The 23917-nt window shown below is 39.1% G+C and overlaps 3 protein-coding genes across 7 annotated transcripts in view; all 3 read right to left on the bottom strand.

Annotated features, from left to right (window-relative positions):
• Window positions 1-306, bottom strand: part of LOC103707809 (pentatricopeptide repeat-containing protein At5g16860-like) — a 2970-nt gene extending 2664 nt beyond the window's left edge. Inside the window, exon 1 of the mRNA XM_026802314.4 lies at window positions 1-306. This exon is cut by the window's left edge and continues 2664 nt beyond it. The gene's annotated coding sequence lies outside the window, so the exon portion shown is untranslated.
• Window positions 307-1235: 929 nt separating this feature from the next.
• LOC103708598 (Leucine-rich repeat protein kinase family protein) lies at window positions 1236-9582 on the bottom strand. 4 transcript variants are annotated; one of them, XM_088709459.2, is made up of 12 exons: window positions 8777-9257; window positions 8541-8673; window positions 8354-8425; window positions 8078-8150; window positions 5703-5846; window positions 5540-5611; window positions 5406-5465; window positions 4772-4845; window positions 4548-4691; window positions 4139-4474; window positions 3199-3590; window positions 1236-1882 (listed from the first exon to the last, which is right to left on the bottom strand). In XM_088709459.2, the coding sequence occupies exons 4-12, from the start codon at window positions 8146-8148 to the stop codon at window positions 1571-1573; spliced, it is 1605 nt and encodes a 534-aa protein (XP_088565585.1). In that variant the 5' UTR covers window positions 8149-8150; window positions 8354-8425; window positions 8541-8673; window positions 8777-9257; the 3' UTR covers window positions 1236-1570. The 4 variants fall into 4 exon arrangements, with proteins under 4 accessions (XP_088565585.1, XP_008792202.3, XP_038986276.2 ...); XM_008793980.6 differs by lacking the exon at window positions 8078-8150 and having other exon boundaries at window positions 8777-9582; XM_039130348.3 differs by lacking the exons at window positions 4139-4474; window positions 8078-8150 and having other exon boundaries at window positions 8777-9582.
• A 787-nt stretch (window positions 9583-10369) lies between these two features.
• On the bottom strand, window positions 10370-22483 carry LOC103709954 (shaggy-related protein kinase GSK2). 2 transcript variants are annotated; one of them, XM_008795872.5, is made up of 12 exons: window positions 22279-22483; window positions 21107-21193; window positions 20955-21014; window positions 20596-20868; window positions 20433-20507; window positions 20282-20338; window positions 17773-17913; window positions 17596-17646; window positions 17421-17516; window positions 14913-14996; window positions 14038-14139; window positions 10370-11034 (listed from the first exon to the last, which is right to left on the bottom strand). In XM_008795872.5, exons 1-12 carry the CDS (start codon window positions 22366-22368, stop codon window positions 10939-10941), a joined length of 1212 nt encoding a protein of 403 aa, XP_008794094.2. In that variant the 5' UTR covers window positions 22369-22483; the 3' UTR covers window positions 10370-10938. The 2 variants fall into 2 exon arrangements, with proteins under 2 accessions (XP_008794094.2, XP_088565588.1); XM_088709462.1 differs by lacking the exon at window positions 22279-22483 and adding an exon at window positions 21321-21448.
• Window positions 22484-23917: the final 1434 nt, after the last annotated feature.

Raw genomic sequence — 23917 nt, 5'->3', positions numbered from 1 at the left:
CCCAGCGGCTAAATCCTTCTCTAATAAATTTCTAATCCACGGTACCGTTGGCTCCCTCATCTCTTGAAAATATTCGAGAATAAGAAGCCATCGTACACCATACGCACACTGGAGCGATGGTCAGGATTTTGGATTACGAGGGATCGGTGTTATTTTTCTCAAAAAATGGATTGGTGTTATCGCAAAAATAGACATGGAATCGACACTCTTTCTCAGAGATTATATTATTCTGTGGAAAGTTGTGGAATAAAGTTATCCTACCCATTATTCCCATTCTGATCTACCGCATCGTAAGGCGATCAAACAGAGTTCAGACCAAGTACCCCCAACTAAAAAACATATATATAAAAGAGAAGGAATAACTTTCTAGATTTCATTATTTTAAAGAATTTATTTTTTTTAAGTTAAGAAGAAAATGGCACAAAAAATCATCGTAAAATAAAAAAATTATGTCCTAAACCACATCGAGCTATACTAGACCAATCACCTCGTCTTATTTCTATAGATTATATGAAGTCCCAGGACGAAAAAATCCATAAAAATGAGACAAAATGATTAACATGATGCAGTACGTAGTGTAACAGTATAATTTCTCCATAAATACAGCCGGAATCCCTAACTTTGGCATGATCCTGTTCATCCATGTTCAGGGTCTTATGACAATTCAAAAAAATAAACAAAATAAATGACCAAATATGCTGCCTATTTCCTTTTAAACTCCCACTAAACTGTCGTGCACCCCCATGCTGAGTTCTGGGTCGGTATACACGTAAATTATCAAAAAAAATGATGTCATTTGCCATTCTTTTTTATTTGCCTTTTTATTTTTAATTATTTTTCTTTTTTTTCAAAAATTATTCTTTTCTTCACTTTGAATTGGTCCCTCTTTGTCTCGTCAATGATTTACAACCCTGTTAGTTCCATTTCTATAACTTCGTAATATCTCCGACTACTTTCCAGAACTACAGTAATTTTCTTTTCTTCTGTGTCATTTCGCTGGGATTTTTTTTTTCTATTGTCCTATTACTTGCCAGCCTTTGTTATTTGTCAACTTTCTTGCTCATACAAACATTAGAAAGACCCCCTAAAGAAAATGCATTAGCCTGATGGAAGGACCTTAGCAGGGGCTTGCATCTCCCTCCAAAAGCATGTTAAACAGGGTTGCAGAAATGAAATTTTTCCTGATAATGTACGAATACAGTCTATGCCAAACCAAACCGCATCTGAATATTCTATGAGATAAAACGAAAATTTTCCATCTAAAATAATTAATTGAGAAGCATTCTTCTTGATCCCCATAAGATGTTTACAATTTGCAATTAGCTTTCAGAAAGCATGCTGACATTAGCTCAGAACGTTCAGAGCAATGGCTTCACATAATTACAGTGAAATATGATATTTACACTTAAACATTCCTTTTTAACAGCCAAAATGATCACGTTAGCTTCTGCACTGATGCAAGATTTTCCAACTAAGTTTACGACTCCCATACATCATTAGATTAAACTTCTCTCCTGTGCTTTAAGAACAAAATAGCCAAAATACAAACTACAACGGTTTGAGCTGGTTATCATCTGGGCCCTGAAAGCTCGATTGGTTCAATAATAAAAGAAGACGCTTCATTATCATCATAACTTCTAGAGACGCTGCAAGATCTTCCATACAGCGGTTCTCCATTTGACTCCTGTGTATTTTCTCCTGGTTGGAACCCAGCTTCCAGAGTTTTCACAACTTCTGACATCTTTGGCCGAAGACCAGGATTGGACTGAGTGCACAGGAGAACCACCTCAACAGCCTTCTCCAGTTCAGCTGCACTAAAAGAATCATGAAGCTCTCTATCAACCATCTCAAGGAGTCGCTTCTCCTCGTATAAAACCCGAACCTGCATCATTTTAACAATCAAGAATGGGTGATCAGAACTAGAGAACCATACACAATATCAACTATTAAACTAGTAGAAAAGAAACTCAACTATCCAGGAAACCATGGATAAAATTAGCTTGGAGCCATGTCACCACCATGTGCATCATGTATGTCTATTTGTCATCCATAATTGACTTAAAGACTTCAGTTCTAGTATTTCATCTTTTACATTCTCATGGAAATTTGATTACTAAGTTTACATATCTTTCATATAATTAGCTTATCACTGGATTCTTTAGTATGCTTTTATGCAGCATCATCACTCATGTAATAAGTGATATTAATATTTCTATCGTAGAATTTGGTCTAAATACAATCTTGTTGTATTTACAACATTACATTTGTTAAATGTTCATAACTTCGTGATTTTTAAGTTAATGATTTTTTTCATGTAATACTGGTCTCTACATATATCAAAGATTTTTACTCTTAAAAAATATGCATATCTAGACAATATTATATAACAAAAATGTAGAAACAGCCTTTTTTCTATTTGAATGCACTCATTTACCTAATATCATGCAATTTTAGATAATGCAGATGGTGGACTTCTTTAATCAATGAGTTACACAATTGTATTCTCTAAGCCCTTTTGAGTGTATCATTCAATACTTCCATAAATTGACAGCTGAACGTCACTGAGAGGCAAAAAATATCGAGATAACTTTCTTTTCATATTGGAACTTTCTTTTCATATTGTAGATAAACGAACATGGTCATGCTTGCCTGCTGAGCCCTTGGTTCTATGGCTCCGGTTTAGTCCCAAACTTGAACCATAGTCCCCGAATTGCAGCAGCTTCATGTCTGTAGCCAGTTGGAACATGCCCAACCAGCTCTAACCTATAAAGCTTGATTTTAAAACAGTTTAGCAATGGTGTCATCTTTCTATCCTGGAAAGAGCAAAAACTTTTGTTGACAACAGATGAAAAGGACATGATCTCCATTCAAGACCCTACTAAACTACATAACCAGTTCAAGGAGGACATCTATCTAAAAACACGAAGACTATTACTGATAATGAAGAGGAAATTCTGAAAAGCAATATTCAAACCTAAGCATCTTAAAAGTAATGCAGATAAATGTGAAAGTAGTGTTATTGTCAAGCAGAATTCCTATATGTCTTGATACATCAGTCCACTATGAAAAACATCAACGATGACATTTCCCTTTTGAAGTTATCCCAGAATTTGCTGAAAGTTCTGCATGCTCATGCAGCAAAAAATGAAAACATACTAGATAGGAAAACTACAAGTACATATTCACGAAAATGCTTACCCAGTCGAGAATCATTCCTTTCTGAACACTGCCATTTCCAGAACTCAAGGTTTTTTGTCCTGTTACTAACTCCAGCAGTAAAATGCCAAATCCGTACACATCCGTCTTCTCTGAGGACTGCCCAGTAGATAGATACTCTGGAGCAATGTGTCCTACAGTACCTCGAACTGCAGTTGTAACATGTGATTCCCTCCGATCCAGGAGTTTTGCCAACCCAAAATCTCCAACTACCGCTTCAAAGCTTTCATCAAGCAAAATATTTGCAGCTTTAACATCCCTGTGAATGATTTTTGGATTGCATTGTTCATGCAAGTATAATAGCCCACGGGCAGCCCCAAGTGCAATTCGCATCCGTTTGGTCCAGTCCAAGGATGGTTTCTCATGATGACGATCTGCATACAGTGTTATTACTTCATGAAGGAATTAAAAGCATGCTGCAAACAAAAACAAATTTCACTAGGATTGCACAAATTATGCAGGGAAAATAGATCAAATTTTTTCTTGTCGCAGCAGATGCACTGCAATTCATTCAAACGATCTAATATAGACATTATGAGGTTCATGTAAACTCGACCACAGTCATCGAGTGGAATGTAGATTCTGATACCAATAGATGTTGGACCTGTGCAGCTTCTGTTTCTAGGAGAATGGTTCTGTGTCACTCATGAAATGCCAAGAAAAATTCAATGAAGAAAAGTCCTTTTGTTGAACAAAGAAGAATGTAGTTGCAAAGGGCTCCAAATTTGCTTACTCTTACGAGATTCTGCCTCTTGTTTAAAATATACTAGAGATGTTCACAAGGAGTGGACAACTTGGCCAACCAGAACAAACTGAAGTTTGACTTAGCAAAAAGATGAACAAGAAGAGTTAATTCCATATCTGGAACTTGATGGAAAATTTTAATCATATAAGTGGCCATAGATGGACCTAGTAGACTGACCTCTCAAACGATCAGCAACACTCCCATTTGGCATAAATGGATATACAAGTAGTCTCTCATGTGATGTCATGCAAAATCCATACAAGCGTAAGAGGTTCTTGTGCAAAGCTAGGCCAATCATCTCTACTTCAGTTTGGAACTGAACTTCCCCAGTAAAGCTGGGATCTTTCAACCGTTTCACTGCCACCAAAGTGCCATTTCTGAGATGGCCTTTATAAACAACTCCAAATCCACCTTGACCTAATATATTCTTAGAATTAAAATTATCAGTTGCAATTTGCAGCTCACGAAATGAGAACCTCTTCAAATGGCCCATTTCAAATTCATAATCTTGACCTGCAACCAAATTAGCAATAGATAAAATTCACTTAAATTTTATACATAGCAAAACAATGTCACTGAAGCATACCAACAGAAGCAAAAGGCAAACGCCATCTGCAATAATGTAGCCAATATACAAGCAGCAGGATGGAGACCGTTAAAGTACAGCTGACACTTAAAGAAATGGCTATTGCTAATTGGTGATTGCTTGGTCGTCTGGATGTTTTTGTTTCTGCAAAAGGTAGAATAATGAAAATAGCAGCATCATCCACAAATATAAGAGCAATAACTTTAAATCTGCTAATAAGTTACCATTGATTGGCAACGGAACACCTGCACAACCATGCAAGAAAGATGAATTGCAAAGAAACTTATTTCCTGCAACACTAGAGAAGCAATATAAAGTTACAAGTCATAAAAATAAAATAAGAAAATAATATGTGCAGAAGAAGAAGAAGAAGAAGAAGAAGTCAGTCTTTGGAACAGAGTGATTTGATGCTATCGAACCTACAAGACCAATGGATGCAAGAATCAAGTTAATCCAAAATGATCTGACCCAAAGTTAAGAATGATAAGACTATGAGCCCTCTGTTTCACTTGCTCCACAAGTTTCATAATATTAAACAGATTTTTGAAGACAATTTGTTTTCATGTCAAGGAGTGTGAATATAAGGCTGTGAATGACAGGTCTCAAGGAATTAGATCCACAGCCTGCTATAGCTGTCAAGCCTTGCAAGTCCAAATCACATAAAAATTAAGCAATTATAACAGTTGGATTGTATCTGCAGCAGATAGGCTAATTTTGAGGTCCAGACTTGATACATTAAGTCTTTATGGTTTTACGGTGTTACTTTACTAGTTTTAAAGACATATTTTGTACGAAAAGCAAAGAAAAAGAAAAAAAGAGGAGTAATCTCTCTTAGAGACATCCTCCCACTTAGCTCACCTGTAATCTTTTGCTAGGATCTTAGGAGTTGGACCACTTAGATTGTTGAATGACAAATCTCTGTAGCATTTTGCATATGTAAGTTTCAAACCATAAGCCAAAGAATTATACATTACATTTGAGAGGTTACCTACAAGAATAAAAGACCTGAAAGACTAGCTACAGATTCAGGGATCTGGCCAGACAAATTGTTCTTGTCAAGACGCCTGAAAAATAAAGGACAGAAAGTCTTCAACATTAAACACATAAATTACTGATTGAGGGATCAGAAAAATTAAAATCTAATGATTAACTCACAAGTAACCTAGTTGATTCAGAAGTCCAAGTGATCTTGGAATTTCACCAATGAACTGGTTGCCAGAAAGGTCAAGAGTCGTGAGTTGTGACAGCTTCCCTATTTCAGGTGGAATAGGACCAGATATTTCATTATTTTGCAGTAACCTGCAAATATAGTATGGATTTTATAGTCAAGACACCTCAATGTAGATGCTATGCAGATCCTTGTAATAAGAGAATATAGTCATGTCTTTGTTGACATAGCCTACAGATATCAGATATTATATACAAAAGCTCAGTCATTATTTAACCAGATCAGATTTCAGAAAAACTGTTTTTATATTATGACAACCTCTAATCATCATACACAAGATCATGCTCACCATAAGACAGCAGGTCACGTATGGGATGTTTGTGAACTCTAATATTGCAGCAGACAAAAATGAGAAAGTAATGTTTGGTTGGGCCGATATTTATAATTCACTTCTCTACAGTTTAGGGAAAACATTGTATAACCAAGACACATCATCAAAATCATGTTACATGTCATCTTAAATTATATATGAAACAAGACATGTGAGTCAAATCCTTTCTCTCTCTAGGGGGCTGGTGCTACAACATAAAGTATATAACAGGAATAATCAATCACTTGTTCTGACCTTGTTTTGACCTGTCCTATGCAAAACAATCCATTTACATGGAAAACACATATATAACAAGAAAGCCTGGGGCCAGCTTCATGAGGTCGGTCTCCGAGCCTGAAGCCTCATCATGGGCCCTATGCCTAAAAGACAAGGAAAAAACGGTCCACTTTCACTTGTATATCTTATTCTTTCCATACCTCATGTCTTTAGAATTAAAAAAAAAAATGACCTGGATTTATGCATCCCTCTGGAATCCAGAAACTTCTGCTTTCCATATTTCCCTTGCATGTTGGATCCAAGAACTTAAGGAAACTACCTTTTATTATTTTATGTGCGGCCGAACTCTTTTCCTGAAGAGATAGATTCCTTGCATACGCATAGCACATGCGGGACTCTAGTTAGTTATATTTGGATAAGTTTTCTAGTTGTTATTCATAGCTTTAATTAGCTTATTAGTTTGTTTCTTTTTTTTAACTTATTTTATCTTTTCAATGTTTCCACCATTACAGCTTCACAGATAACTCTGGCTATCAATTTCTAGTGTACATATACTTACAACAAATGTAATTGAAAGTCTCATTTAAGTTTTATATCCATTTGTCCTGAACTCCTGATATTTAAAATTTTTCAATGAATACTAATAGGTTTATTCTTACCCTTTTTTTATCTTTGACATCCTATTCTTGTGGTATTAGCCCACTTCGATCAAAACTATCCAAAATAAATGCACTAGTCTATCAGCCAAAATGTCCTCAAAAAAAAATCACAGGCTCACAGCTTTAAAATTCAATAAGAAAACCTTGAATCTCAAATCTTAATAGATCACTGATATACTGTCCCAGTCCCATTCCCAAAGAGGGTAGGGGGTGCTGTCAATTTGGTTCAGCAGGAGGATTATGATCAGAGGCAAACTCCCATTTTACCCCCTTCAAAAATGTCCCCAGATTTTTCTCGCATTAAGGGATGGGAGTGGGGCGGCATATTATTTTTCATCTTTATACACTGCTGCAAAGTAACACTTGCCTGTAATACTAGCAACTTAAATTCTCTTCCATGGGAGCCCTCAAACTCATCATAGTCTCTTCCAATGCAATCTCCCATTACTTGCAATTAGTGTGTGTGGTTAGCGAGCTACATCTCATCTTTATAGACTCCTAGGAATTATCCCCTTTTCCCTTCTCTAGTCCTTTTTCTCTAACCCTTGTCCCTTCATCATTTTTGTCTAATTCTTTCTTGCATATGCCTATTTTTTCTCATCCCTTTTCCTAAAAGGAGCAACTCATCTTATTGTCTTCCTATTTAGGAGAATATTTAGTAGAAATATTTTCAACTTTCTTATCATATTATCTCATCGTACTAACTGAAAAGCAGTGAAAGGCACTTGATACGCAAGGTACCTAGGCGGTGTTTTCTTCTCTTCTTGAGCACGGATTTCGAATTCCTTTTTACTTTTCCTCCAATCAATAACTTATCTATTTTCTGTTCTTTATATTGTCACATCCATGCGGAGTCCAAGCTTCAGCTAGTATACATGTCAAACCAATGATTTTATATTCCTAACCTGGACAAGATTCCAGTACAAACTGAATAGATAGTTCATCGCTAATTAGTTTCAAACGTATAATTATATAGCTTTTAGTCTCTCTCTCTCTCTCTCTCTCTCTCTCTCTTTCCGTGTGTGTGTGAGAGAGAGAGACAGAGCATGTAACGAAAAAGAAGAATAAAGTCAAGATGAAGTGAAAGTATGCTTACGGCAACGCTGTTTCTGCGTCAAAGGAGACGCCCAAACAAGAAACGAAAGAGGACAAGTAAAGCAGCGTCATAACTGAAAGAGAAAAAATCCTGCTCTAAGGTGGATAACCGAGAAGAAACAAAACAAATCATATCAATTAATCTCAATGCTTCACTAGAAGCCAGAGGTCACGCTAACTCGAGGGTGGACCCCCATCCAGTGTTTACTGATCGAGGTCAAATCGAAGCAATGGAGTCTTGGTAGAGAAAAAGCTGAAAACTATCTTTAGCACTCACATGGTCTGAAGGTGGCTCAGGTTCCCAATGCTCGGAGACAGCGTGCCAGACAAGTCGTTCCTGGCCATCTCCCTGCCCACCAAGGACGAGAATCAAACCACATGAGACGTAAATCGAATCCAAAATCGAAAGAGAATAGAAGAAAATAAATCGAAAAGAAAAGGAGAACATGATGAGGGAGGGATACAGGGAGATGACGAAGCCTTCTGGGGAGCAGCCAACCATGGACCAGGTGCAGGGGTCCACCGAGTTGATATCCCACCCGTCCATCGCTCCCGCCTCATCCCACATCTTGCTCTTCACCGACATCAGAGCTGCCACTGCACCATCCATTGATAACCCCCTCATTGCTTAAAAATGAACCAAAAAAACAGTCCAAGGTTACTACTGTAGCCTGTAAGCATCGAACCGATGGGGAGGTACCTTCGTAGTTCACGCCCTTGGGAGAAAGTGGCGGATCGGAGGATACCACCAGATCCGCACAAAAGAAGACGACGACGACGACCGCTAGCAGCGGCCGAGTCCATCCTTCCATTGCAACGAACTGGAGAGACTAGAAAGAGGGGAAGAGAGCAGTGCGATGGGGATGCAGCGGCAGGGATATCGCAGATGATTCAGCCATTTTAATTTAAAAGGTTTTCTAGAGGCAGAGCTGGAGGTCGTCTCGGAATCTCATCCGGAGGTTCCTTCCGAGAAAAAAAATATTAGATAAACTATTGGGGGCAGAGAAGTAAGGGAAGAAATAACAGGGATCCTCGTGAAACGAAGGGAAGGGCTCGAAAAGCCGGGCAGGGACCAGGATTGGAGGGGAGAGAAGGCCTCGAGATCCAGTAAGTCGACACGGATGGTCCCCGTGTCCCGCCGTCTGACTACCTGCTTGTCCGCCAATAGCCCTCTTTTTCATAGGAGCGATGGGTGGCGAACCGTCGTCATGAGCTGCGTGCGTTGCCTTTTTTTTCCCCTTTTTTTCTTCGTCCCCTTCACCTCTCCCCGATTCCTCTCTCTGCTGTCCCGCCGAAACGGCAAACGGGAACCGCCCACAGGGCAATTTCATCGCCAACCGTCCGCTAAGATCACTTGTACGTCCTGTCCGCCAATTCTCGGCTTGGGACGGTAATGGACTGAAATGCGAGTGCTGCTGCCCCCTGCCACTGGATTCCCATACCACCTTCTTCTTCTTCTTCTTCTCTCTTTCTTCTTCTCTCTCCTTACACTGGCAACTCACACCAGTTACGCATGAACATTACCATCTAAGTCAAAACCAAATTCCCCATACTTTTCAGTCTGCCATGCTTCTAGATTGCTTCCTCGCTGGACCAGTCCCACAGTCGGATGAAATTTAACGGCATCAACTTCATCATGTAGAGCAGTTTTCTTTTTTATCGCATATCCTACCATAACCATCTTAGAGCAAAAACTGAAGAGTCAAAATTGGATTAAACTCTTACTACAAATGGAATTTATCTACCGGATGATTTAAAAGATAAAAAAAAAATGTGAAGCATTGCCCATGAGGTGTTTGCCCGTATTGTTCTTTTTCTTTCTCATTAGTCCATCTTTTTCTTCCGGTCCATTCTTTTAGCAAGGAAAAAGAGAAGGATATGGAAAAACAATGATGGTTGTTTTGATAAATCACGAGACAGATGAATTCCATCAGTAGAACAAGTTTCATCCAGCTGACTCTTCAATTTCAATTCTTTTTTTTTCTTTCTCCAATCTATACATACGGTCTCTGGATCTCTGATACGCGCATCAGAGAATTTTTGTTCAGCCACAGCACCCTACCGAATTGTCAAACCAGCCGGACATGCGCAACGGTACCACGTCGCTGCACATCCATACCGATTTCGCAACTCCGTATAAATTTTACGGAGCACATAAAACACCACAAATATTCGTGCAGAAAAAATTGCCCAACTCACTGGAAAAGAGGCCTTAGTTCTTGGTAGATCAACCGGTTTGGGGCCCCCAATAGTCGTCCGTATGTTTTAATCTACCGGTCGAAAGAAAGGAATATATCCTGACGAGAGGATTTTTGATGATAACCTAGATACAAATATTCAGAGAAAACCCAAGAACGACGGAAGAAATTTGATAACCTAGATACAACCTCCCACCAGCATAGAACGCTACCCGAAAAAAAAATACACCTAGGATTTCCGTTGTGTTAGAACCAGCGACACGACCAAAATTCTATTTTCCAGCTTCAAAGCGACACTCCTGACCGAGAACATTTACACACAGCTTCAAGGGGCGTCCAACTTAGACTACTAATATACCGGAAAACAAAGAAAAGACAGGGAACGGGGCCCACGGAACATCTGCTTCAGTAACACAAGTAGAATTCCTCCAGCAACACTTCTTGCCGTTTGCTGAACACTCGGCATCAGCATTTCCTCACAGTCACGTTAATCTCAACAGTCAAGACAATTTACAAGGCTGCAATATTGGTAGGGTTGAGGCACACATCGGTTAATCGACCAGCAGCTCACTCTTTCAGCATTCATCATTTTTGTTCAAACCCTGAATGCCCCCGCGCGCATTTGATTGCAATTCATCTGAAAGTGCAGTAACTAGTTACTGCCTTATGTCCCAGCTGGGCGTGTAATGTTAAGACCATATAGCCGCCTCACGTGCTCAGGTATCAGCTTGTTGATGAGCTCCGGTGAAGCACCTACTAGCTGTAAAAACAGAACAGAAGCTTGCACGATCAATATTGCATCAATAAACAAAGCAAACTCCAAGTAATAGTGGACATGCCAATAATACATTCCTGAGCAACCAAACATGTACCTCAAATTTTGTAGTGTGAAGCATACTCGCTGGGAAACATGTTCGCTGTTCCCAGAGGAGTTCCGTGAACCGGAAACAGATTCCATGCACAGAGGGTACAGACTTCAAAGCGTGGCTCAGAGGAGGATGGAAACATGGGATTTTTAGAAGGGAATCCATGGGAACTAAACATGGAATTTTCAGAGGGAAAAAGTAGTCCATGGAAACTAGGTCTCCTATGGATGAAGAGTTTAATTAGCTTCCTGAATGGACTGGATACAAAAACGTTGATTTGGCAACCCTCTTATCAAGGCATATTGTCTCTCTTAATACATACAGAACATAAAAGATAGCAAATACCGAAAAAAGGGGTTTTCTATGTAGTAAATTTGTGGTTGCTATTAAAGCATCCCACGTTTGAGAAGCTCAAGAGAATTCAATGAAAACTAGTTCTTTCTAGAAAACATCGATATTATATATTTATATATTTCTAATGTTGTTTTTTGTTTAGGAGTTAACGTTTCTGGTTTCCCAAATCAGGTAGCTTTCCTCACCATGGCTTCCCATTCATGCTCTGTTAATGTTACCCACATTAGTTTCCCCTTATGGCAAAGATAGTAATCTAAACTTCAACAGTATATGCAGGTGCTTTCAAGAACTGAAATTAGCCAGGCCGCAGTTCCCTCTTAACTCCCAAACAGCAACACAAGAACATAGTATCTAAGCTGATATGACCATGCATATTAAATACCAAGTATTGCTCCAGTGCAATGGGTTTATTGAATTTTTCATAGGCATGCATGTTTCTGTATTCAGCGTGCATGAAAAGTGCCTCCTTGTAGTGGAAGCAACATGTAAGAATACCCCAGGAAGGAGAAACATTTCATGCATATTATCCATTGGATGAAAATCAGATGAAACTACACATCCCTAAGCCAGATTCAACATTCCGACAATGGCTGCATAAAATATATCTCACTACTTACACATGCGACATGAATATGTTTATCAATACCTAAGACCCCTTTAAGGCTTTGTAAATAAGTTTTTTAAGGTCTTAAATGTCCAACAATATGACATGTATCTAATTTTACAAGTAGAAACTAGAACATAAACATCAAAAAGAGCAATAGATGATGATAATAGATAATTCATTTCGTAAATTAGCACAGTTCCAATGAGCTTTATCATGCAACTGGAAGCATCCAATTTCTAGGATACCATTAGTCGGATTATAGAACTGTAACCGTACAAACATCTACTATTAATGCTAATTAATAAAATAATACACATTTGGGTCCAAGATAGATATCTGGGGGTAGATACTTTTAACTATCGGTAATCACCCCCTAATCAGATAACCATGTGTCAGCATTATTCGCTGTTTCATTGATGTTGTGAGATAAGTTGTGGCAAAAAGTGAAAAAGTAAAGAGGGAGAAAGGAGAGCTCTGGTGGTTAAATCCATTTGACTTCGCCCATGAAATAAATTTAACCCAGTTCAGCTGCTTTTTGGGGTGTTGATCAAATAAAGATAGCGCACCATTTTTTGCACTTGTTTGGCTGGTTAGGTGGATAACCACCAGCTAACCACCTCCTAACCAGCATCCAAACAGAGCCCGACTTGTCACAGTACAAGCACTTAATTGATAAAAATAGAGCTGAAATCACTTCAAATGAGCAATATTAACTTCTATTTTATTAAATGTATGCAATTTGCAGGACTTCTCAAGGTCTTAATTATCTATTTAAGAACTGATCCTGCCAACTAAGAAAAGCAATGGTTTTGGAAGATCATAATGCACGGGAACTATACGACGCATCCAAAAAGTTAAATAATGGACTTCTAGCTGTTATGTATTGGATCCTATATTGGCAATTTATTGTGTTCTAACATTAAAAACATTAAGGATTAAACAAAAAGATAGATACCACGGATAAAAGAATTTGCTAAAGACTTAGTTGATGGGTTTCAAAAGGAGAGATGAAGGATGGATGAAAAGAGGGGCAATGTTGCCTGCAGCAGGCAAAACAAGGTTGGCTGCAGGTGAGGTGGACTGCAGGTGGCAGTAAGGGGGAAGATTGTAAGGAAGCACACACACTGGATTAAATGATGCAACACTGAAGATCCTGCCACTGATACTAGCTAATAAAGACAATTTAATACAATGGAATTCAAGCTTGAATAAGACCATAGAACAGATATGTGCTGCTACTTAGCATCTTTCCAAGCTACATGGGGCGATATTTGTTATGGAAACATATTATACAATAAAAAGAAAGCTTGATTACTTTCACTCTGTAGGAGACTGAACCTTAGTCAACTCAATAGGGGATATGCATATTATTAATCCAAGCAGAACATTAGTTTAATAAACAAATCATGTACCCAGAAAGTTCAATCGCACTGGCCCTAGAAAAGATTGAACCTTAGCCAACTTTGCAAATAAAGAACATAGACATGAATTTTGGCAAGAGAGGCAAGCCAGCGATATTTAATGAATAGACCAATCTAGAGACAGATTAACTTCCAAAGAAAAACTATATTTACTTATGAATGTAGATAATTATATTGAAATTTCTGGCAGGAAAGGCGACATCTAATATAATCAGTTAATCTGCCTCCGGCACAAGGGGCATGAGGGTTACATGGTGTTGGCTATCCACAAGAGAAATATATATGAAAAGAAAAGATACCCAGATATCCTTGGCCAAGAATGAATGCAATCGGAAAACACAGTAAGATATCTATCTCTGGGATGGAGCTTCCATGCTTTGCACAATTTAGCCGCACAATAAGCATAAGATTAGCATACCACATCAAACTTGGTTATCTCCACAAGCACATGCCAAGCAGTAATATAATAGTCATGCTAAAGAACAACCAACACTTTTTGGAGCTCGAGCACTTACTTCTTGTTTGAAGTTGAAGAGAGGAGGAAAAGGATGACCATTTGGCAACCGCGCATTGGGCTCTCGTAGCTCATCAAAGAAAGGATGGGCACAAGCCTCAAGCTGCAACAGAAATAATTTGACATTGAATTCATAATAAATGTAGATTTAATTTTTCCAAATCAATTCATGTAATTATGCATGTATTTTTTAATTAATTATACGCCAGTCGATCCAGCAGACAGCATAGGAACAGCAAGACAAATCCACCAGTCAATAGTTTCACTTGCGGGAGAAGTGGTTGCTCTTCAGTGCCCATGATTTAAAAAGGGACCAATATAAAGGACTGTGTTTGAACTATTAAAATGTTGAGTTTGGGAGTTTAGATAACCATTCAATCTTGTCCTTCAAATAGAAAATTGGCTGAAGGCAGATTTGTGAGATTTCTGATCCAAATATTATCATATTGAAACACTAGTTGTTAAACTATATTATCATATAGAAAAAAAAATACAAAACTGCAAAGAAGAATAAAACTTGCAACCAAGAGAAAAAGGATATCAGATTAACGAGCATCAGAAATAGACTTATTGCAAATGTAAAAAAGTAGTTTGATAAGAAATCTGCATGTATCAAATGGAAAAAGATAGATGACATTAACTGATAGCTATTAATTGAAAAATACAAGTTATCGAAACATAATTATCAAGAGGGTTACATATAAAAATCACTGCATAAAAATTTTGAAAACATATAATTGGGAAGTGGGAAGAATGAAATATTTTGATTCAGAATATGCAGCAGTATGAAGGACGATATGTTCTCATCACAACTTATAGTATATAGATTTTGCTGGGGTTACAGTTATAAGATGCAGAACTGAAGGGAGAACTCACTGCAGTGCAACGAAGGCTTGGTGAATATTGAAGAAGACGTGATGCAAGATCTATAGCTTCTGGAGGCATTCCCTTGTGGAAAACCTAATGAATAAAACTCATTAAAACTCATAGGCACAAATACCAGAAATAAGAAACATACACAGTGAGAATCTTTCTGAAAACTAAATGATGATTAATCTTAGCTACAATGATATATAGCATCCAGTTAGTAGCTACCAAGTACAAAGCCATAAGGATAAGCTCTTCTCTAAGATCAATATATCACATTATGAGTATGCCAAAAATCTGCATTTTGACTCGTACTGGGAGCGTCCCTCCTAGCAGCTGCCTTCCATCTATATCCAAAAGTACTAGCAACTTCTCTGCTAACTGCTCTATGTTGCAGGCTGGTATCCAACGTCTGAAGAGGTGAAAGGGTTGCACTTTATCTGCTAACTGCTCTTCTCTGCTAATTTTTTCTAGTTCATTTTACCTGTGCAACACCCTATTAGTTGCACTAAACTAGTAATGCAACTTGGGCCAGGTTGACCAATTTTTAGTAGGGGCACGGCATATATGTACCCAAGTTATGTTTGGAGTGTGCTGGAGTCAGGCACTTACCCAGCTGCAAAATCAACCTAAGCAACCAAGGCTCATACAAGACGACCCTCAACCAAATCAACCTACTCCATAACCATTAAGTGTTGTTCCACCTACTAGGTGCATGCTTTATTAATCCTTATTCCCATTTGTTCACCTCCGGGGCCTAGTGGCTATCAGTCAATGAAGCCTATCAAAATCCAAACTGACGACCCTCAACCAAATCAACCTACTCCATAACCATTAAGTGTTGTTCCACCTACTAGGTGCATGCTTTATTAATCCATATTCCCATTTGTTCACCTCCAGGGCCTAGTGGCTATAAGTCAATGAAGCCTATCATAATCCGAACTCAAAATGATAAAGTGCAACCCTTAACATAGACCAATACAAGACCAACCCTAGTTGATCTACAATGTTGATAATGCATGTATTAATGGCAAACTATATACTTGTAATATATGTAGCTACACGTGCTATAAAAGTAGCGCACCTCACTATTAAATTTGATCTAAAGTGTAACTCTTTATTGGATTATTCATAGTTGTACGTTACTCGAGTTCTCCGACAAATATGACTATCCCATTTCAAGCTAACCTAAACCATTTCAGTCTAGTTCTGTCCTCATTGATAGCAAAGTCTGATGGCACTTCGGTTAGGTAAGATCGCTAATGAACTGGACTCCAGTCAGCCACCTTAATCCTAAGCATGCCCCAAAAAGGATAAACATTTTGGGTCAGACACAAGCTTGATCTGAATATAAACATCATGGCTTAAGCCTAAACCAAGCCTAATCTTAAAACTCAAGTTCAAATCAGTTATCATCATAAAAGCATTTTAACTAAGAAATTGGCAAAATTCTCAAAAAAATGCTTCATGCATACTTATGGACAAGAGGGGAGGTAAATACGGCCAGCAAAATTCATGCATATAAGAGAGAACCAAGATTAGGTCAGACTTCGTGACTGTGAAAAGTTGGAGAACTAATGATGGTCTTTCATCTCAACAAATAGGCAGCCCAAATTATATCTTATATATTTAAAGCATCTGAGTGCATGTGTGTGTGGTGTATACAATAACTGATTACAGTTTAAGACAGGCTTGAGCAAAGTCGACTGTTATCTGGTACAGATCAAGTTCAATCTTAAAAACCAGCGCTCAACATGACTTGGGCTGAGCCAGGCCAATCATCCTGCCTAGGATTATCCGGTCAGGTTATATAGAGTCGGGTCTTGATACTTAACTAGTTGGATTGGTCTATAACCAGATCTGACCAGCCCAAATTTCACCTTCCTCCAATTTGGAGTGAAGGTTTTGTAGAGCCTGACAAAGGTAAATAAACAACATACCAGGTTACAAATCATATCACATCACCTTGAAGCTAATATAAGACTCTAAAGGGCATATACTAAAAAATTAGTCAGCTCAAATACCAAGAACTCATAAGAATTAATCCTATCAACCAGCTAAGATATAAATCTGAGCTTCAAGAGATATAGTATAAATTTATATAATCAACAATGCAGACAGTTGGATTCTAGCAAGGCACAAAGTAGACCACAACCTTACTTGCTGAAAAGTATTTTGTAAGAAATAAACAACTTGTTTTATGATTTTGGCATGTTGCAAAAGGATATGGACCAGAATATCTTGAAGTAGCAGCTAACGGCAACTATTTGTTGGGTTCGAGCATCATACAAGGATTTGAGAAGCTTTGAAAAGGATATAAAGTAAGCAATCAAGGTAGCACTGCATTTTAAGGTTATGGAAAGAGACATACAGGCAACAGACCTTAGTACTCAAAACAAGTGAATTCTTGGTGGCCTAAAAGTAATATAATCTTATAAGTTAGGACAATCAAGAAGGGGCAAAAAGCTGCAAATGATAGAAAAAATTGAAATGGTATGAGAAGAATGTATTATCTACCTTGTGCCAAGGATGAGCTTTTATCTGTGGAAACCTAAATTCTGTATAGTTAGGATTCATGCATCGAATTTCCTCCCGAGTTGGAGTACCAAGAACCTGAAACAAGCATCTCATCGATTATCAAACTTTACTACAAAAACAAGGAGTTTTGAACAGATGAGGGCTTATATTGTACCTTGATTATCTCAACAAGCTGATCAACAGCACTTTCTCCAGGAAATAATGGCTAATGAGATTGTAAACAAGAAAGAGATAGGCAAATGATTAGTAACACTTTTATCTGGCTAAAAAAAATATTGCTATGACAGCAGACTTAGAAAGTGAACAAAGAAATGAAAGAACAAATACTCACCTGGCCAAGAAGCAACTCAGCAAGTACACATCCTGCTGACCATATATCAATAGATGTTGTATATTCTGTTGCACCAAATATGAGCTCTGGAGCACGGTAATAGCGAGAGCAGATGTATGATATGTTTGCTTCACCCTTAACCTGATGTGGCAAACAGATATTTAAAGATTAACCATATAAAATAGACAATTTTGAGAAAAGATCGAGATTATAAAGATTCAGGAAGCAAGAGGCAAGCCACTTCTCACAAGACAGCTAAATAAAGTGCTTTCACTGTGTATGGGAATGTAAACTATGGGTGGAGAGATGGACAAACTATTTTTAGGAAAAACCAAAAATTGTGTGATGAAATGTGTATATAACATAAGAACAATATATTGTAAGGTAATCAATATGCTTGAGCCCAACTGGATATGGACCACAATGATCGTTTCTTGCTTGGCTAACATGGACAATTGCAACATAAGGTCATATTCAGAGACCAAGCATACAAAGTTTTACACCAAAGCATGCATAAGTACAGAGTTCTAATGGGGTCTGATGTCCCAATCACAGTATTATCCTGACTCATTTTGTACTCACACTAAGTCGCAAGGGAAAAGAGCTTAGACCATACCCCTTTTATGATTCTCTCATGATCTAAAGGCCTTGATACCTTGCAACATTTCATAAATTTATACAGGTCACTCTATTTTTCTTCAGTACACCATAAATCCTGATAACCTATTAACCACGTGTCCTCAAATAAATCCAAGGCGAAACAAAAACTGCAAATCATCCATTCAAGTTTTCTAACTAACTTAGCACCTCATTTGCAAAATACACATTTGGCTGGCTAAGTAAAAATCTCCTGCAATCATATCCTGTTTAAGAAGTTGATAACCTCTTTTATGCTTGACTCATGAAATCATTACCAAATGACCTAAGGGAGAGAAGGAAGATCGTTGTCAGCCCAACTGAGTCATCAAGGTCCACCAATCACCTCAAAGAAGTCACTACATGAAATAGTTCATTCACCACTCACATGCTGGAACTAAAAATTCAACCCACTTAGTATTTTGCTTCCAACAGAAAAGCTCCCTTAATTTGTAATGCACGACCAGGACTAGCTGTGCTTATAGACGTCATTAGTTTTCACAATCAAAATGCTCACTCCTACTCAAGCTGCCTTCCAAGATACAATAAGTATTAAACAAATTCCAAAAGATTTTATACAGGCAAGATTATTATGCAGTTTTCTCTTGGCCCAAATGAAAACATTCATCTGAAGTTACACAAGCAACTAGCCTTTCTCATTCTTCAGATAGCCGCTTGTTGATTAATATAAACATGTGCTTATGGTTAAGCCTAAAACACCAATGACTTAAAATGTTTCCGTACAAGATATAATAGTAACCATTTGAATACACATTAGAGCTGATCAAAATCCGGGCCGGGCTCGGGCCGGGCTCTACAGTAGAAATTAGGCCCGATGGCTATGCCCAGGCCCAGCCCGGCCTGACTGTCGGGCTTAAATTTTTGTCCAGGCCCGACCTGACTTTATAAATCTGGTTCTAGGCCCGTCTAGCCCGGCCCGACCCGACAGGCCCGATTTTTCTTTGTTTGGAATCTGAAAATGGGCCAGAATGGCCCGACCAGGCCCGGCCTGATTTTTTTGGTCGGGCCGCTTTTCTTGCCCAGGCCCGACCCATGGGCTTTTTTTTAATGCCCAAGCCCAAAAAATTTCGGGCCATGCTGGGCGGGCTAGGCGGGCCAGAAGGCCCGTGATCAGCTCTAATACACATTGTGTTCGTCCTTTGCGATAATATATCTCTGGCATCCTCTTCATCCTTATATAATTTCAACTTCCGCAAAGTTGTTGTCCATATCCATATACTTTCAGGAAGAAGAATGGTCAGCATGCAAAGTATCACCAAAAAGCATCAATATGCCTTGGCATTTGTTCACCAGAAGGTCCAAAATGTCAGATGGTCCCTTTATTCTCCAACCCAACAACCAACAAGTTAAAAAGTATAAGGAAGAATCAATCAAGAAGGACAAATGAACAAAGTAACTGTTTTGGATACACTTTCAGAGGCAAGTCAAAGAATATGCTCATTGAAGAATTATCAGAGGCAAGCCTTCATTTTACAGAAAACATCAAAATATCAAAATGATTGTGTAGAATTTAGAATACATTACGACACCATAATTATTGTACAGATTTGAATGCAATATATATTGTAAAAATAGTCACATAAGTCTACACTCTACAGATATTAAATGAGTTTTCAGAATCTGGATGCCATTGTTTACAGGAAACCATAGTAACAACATACTGATTAGAGTGGGCGTGTGCCACAGCAACTACACTTCCCATATTTCCTAAAAGGCTAGCAATAAGTACTTTAGTGGTGCCACAGCAAAAGCTGCATATATATGTCACGATGCATTTATAAAATCTAAAATTGTGCACATATAAATGTTATGTTTCATTCAAAACCATTGAAATTCAGAACGACTAACTCACCAGAACTTTGGCACTTCCAAAATCACAGAGCTTGACTTGATGAGTAAGAGGATCAACCTACAGGACGATAATTGACAATAAGACAAGAATCAAATAACCATTCACCAGAGACTAACAAGTTAAGCCATTTATACCCAAATTACAAGCATACCAGAAGATTCTGTGGCTTCACATCTCTATGACAAACTCCTGGAACAGTATGAATGTATGCTAAACCCCTAAATATCTGCATCAAAATATAAAGGGAATTAAATACATGCCGATACCAATTTTCCACTGTACACCTGAAGGAAATAAAAAAAAACTGAGGATACCTGATACATATAAAGTTTCACATAGATGAGTGGCATCCTCTGGTTCACATTGCTATAATGCTTCAGGGCACGGAATAGAGTTTCAGGGATATATTCCATGACCAGGTTGAGAAACAGTTCATCTCTGTTTGTGGTGGAAAAGAAACAGTGCTTCAGAGAAATCAAATTTGGATGATCCATTGAGCGCATCAGTTGTAGCTCACGGTTTTTATATCGCCTGTCCTGCAAGACCTTTTTTATAGCAACAGTCTCCCCTGTTTCTAAGCATTTAGCCTGCGTATTCAAGCAACCAACGGAAACCAATTACCAAACCTGTGCCGCAGATAAAGTTAGACCAACATAAAACGTTAGAATTATACCTGAAAGACAATTCCAAATGACCCAGTACCCACAACACGCTCTGCCATGTAACTGATGGTCTGAAAGACATGAGAAGTGGAATCCAAGTTAAAAATGACATCTTTTGTGGCTCAGCTAACTGCAGTTTTAGAGCAATTTTACAGAATCTCACTCTCTTGGATTCGCCATTCTTTCCTACGATGGTAGTGGAGATAATGTGACCTGTGGCTGGACCATTCCCCTCAACAACAGAGGCTTCCTGTTGACATTTTCGCTCAAAGTGTCAATATCAGTATGAGAAAGAAAATCATAGGAAAAGAGGCAAGAACTATGAGCATTAGCTCAAAGAAATCAGAACCAACACAAACCAAGATCAATGTACCAACCATTGGAAACAATGACATTCAAAAGAAATTATGGAGGAGCTTGAAGAGAGGAAGAAACGGCAGCGGAACCAAAAGAAAGGCCGATGCATAAAGAAAGAGAACCCTAACAGCCCATAACTCCCAAGAAAGCAACAATCACCTCAAAGCTTGCGCATCGGGCAAGAAAAGAGCATGGAATCCGTTAGCAGTCGACATCGTTTAGAGAGAATAACACGTAACCATGTCCATCAAGCAACCCAGAAAAGATTGAACAACAAGCTCCAAGAAAATTTAATGATGGCCAAAAGAAGGAGATGTCAAAGGAACGGCAATCCAGAAAATATGCACAAAAAGACAAAACTTGAGTTCACGTTAAGTATCCAACCAAAACCCTAGAATGCATCAAAGATCCCATGACAACCGACGCTTTGAAAACTCCAGAGAACGATCGAAATTAGGAATAAGAATCTTAGCAAAATAGGAACATAGGCAGATAAAAAGAAAGGAAAAAAAAAATCCAACTCTATCCCATCGTAACACCGAATCGTGATGGGAGATTAAATTTGATTTACTAAAACTGGAAAGAGAACTCGGTAGCCCCATCGGAGGAATTTAGACAAGTATAGAAAGCAACAGACAAAGTACTCGTTACATCAACCGATTCGATCAAGAAACTGGAACAAGAATCTAAAGAAATTAAAAAAAAAAAACGGGAAAAAGAAATGCCGCAGGATCTTTAAAAAACGAAAATAAAACGATTAATCAAATTTCGGAATCGAAAAGAAACGGACAAAGTAGCTTACAAACCGAGTTGATCTCGTTCTAAAGACCGAGCAAATGTGACCTAAAGACCAAGAACAGAAAAAACCTAGAATCCGCCGATCGATCGGAACAAAAGATGATCCTACGAATCAGGAACAAAAAACGCCGGAATCCGGCAGAAAGTCGCCGGAGCAGGACGGAGTTCGGCGGAGAATACCTTGTCTTCAGCCATCTCTGGCCGGCGAGGAGCGATGGTCATAGCCTCAGGCTCGGGGGGACGATGAGGCCCCAGCGGCCGCGAAGCCATGCGGAAGAGCACCACCTACTCGGCCACCCTCTTTCCCCACTTTCTCCTCCCACTCCCATCCGGGCCATTCCCAAAATACCCACGATCGTGCCCATAAAACTTCGTTAATTACCAAATTATCGCTAAAACCCCACCATTTATTTGTTGCTGTTGTTTTTGAAACTTTTAACTCGAGCTGCTCTTCTCAGAGCCATCAAAATAACCACCCAAGATATTTGGGAAAACAACGGAGCTGCCCCTGGGGTGGCGAGGTGCCAGGCTGGTAGCGCGGCAGGCGAGAGGTATATTCCCAGGACGCCCTGGAGATGGGACAGCTAGCGGTCTCCGGGCAAGGAGCCGATCGAATAAAAAAATTGGGCCCCAGCATGCGTCCTACCTGTCATCACTGCCCGTTATTTTGAGCTTGACCGCAAAGGGTCTTTGGAATGGCTCCTCCCGGCCCTGGCCCCAAACTTTCCCAATCCATGATGGGCCGGGAAAAGACCAGAGTAGCCCTTGGGAAATGACTGGGGGGACTTGACAGGCCAGTTTTGGCTCGTGACCGAGTTCGGTGCGGCAGGGTCGCCTTCGAACGGCGGGAACCCGGGTGTATTTTGGGATTTCGGGAATGGCCTTGTCGGGGGGGTACCGTCGTAATTGACGGGGGTCAAGGAGGGTAGGGCAGTCAAACACGCGGACCGGAGAGATGAGCGGGAGTACCTTTTTTTTTTTTTTCTGTCTTCACGGAATTTTCCGGGTTTTCGGGCAGAAATCAGTGCCGTGAGGGATTTCGGGGCCCACAAAGAGGTCAGGGATGGGACCCACAGGGTGGCAGACTTGGATCTTTGTCGCTTTCAAGAAAAACAAAAAAAACTCTTCTGGGCCGGGCCTATAAATCAGAGGCCTCAATCATAGTTGGGTGAGGACCAAGACGAGATCTGCCAGGCCCAAAAAGTGAGTACGTGCTCTTGGTTCTCGTCGCAGCCGACGCTCGGGCTTCCTGCTTCGAGCGTTTTAATCTTCCTTTCTTTTTATGTTGCTTTTCTTTTCTCTTTTTCGCCCTCTTTCGGGGCTTTCGGCCCTTCTTTACAAGCCGCTGGATTTCCTCCCTTTCTCCCGGACACCACCATCCACCGTTCCTCCGACCTACTCTGCCTCCAACCCCATCCCCTCCAAGTCACACGGCATTCTTCTCCGTTCTAACCCTGGCCGCTAGAGGTATGCAAAAAATTGGCCGCAAATCTGGTCAAAACCAGTCTCTTTGGTTCAGTTTATACATATTTTTTTAAACTCGGTTCGGTATTGATTTAAAAAGCCTGGAACCCAAAAAAAAATCGCTTTGGTTGGGTTATCAATTTGAGTTTTCAAAAAACTAATTTAACCAATTCGATTGGACCCATATGTGTGTGTGTATATTCATTTTTTATTTTTATATATATTTTTATATTTAGTCTAGCATATTGAATATCAATCCTATAAAAAAAATATATATATATTTAAACTTAGCCTAATCCATGTAGTCCAACTTGTTGAACGTCAACCTGATAACTGAACCGATTTTTTTTGGATC

This window comes from Phoenix dactylifera, chromosome 12 (assembly GCF_051530095.1).
Source record: "Phoenix dactylifera cultivar Ajwa chromosome 12, Ajwa_hap1_PhDact_Kaust_v1.1, whole genome shotgun sequence".
NCBI lineage: Eukaryota > Viridiplantae > Streptophyta > Magnoliopsida > Arecales > Arecaceae > Phoenix > Phoenix dactylifera.
This window is presented reverse-complemented; position numbering and strand designations above follow the sequence as displayed.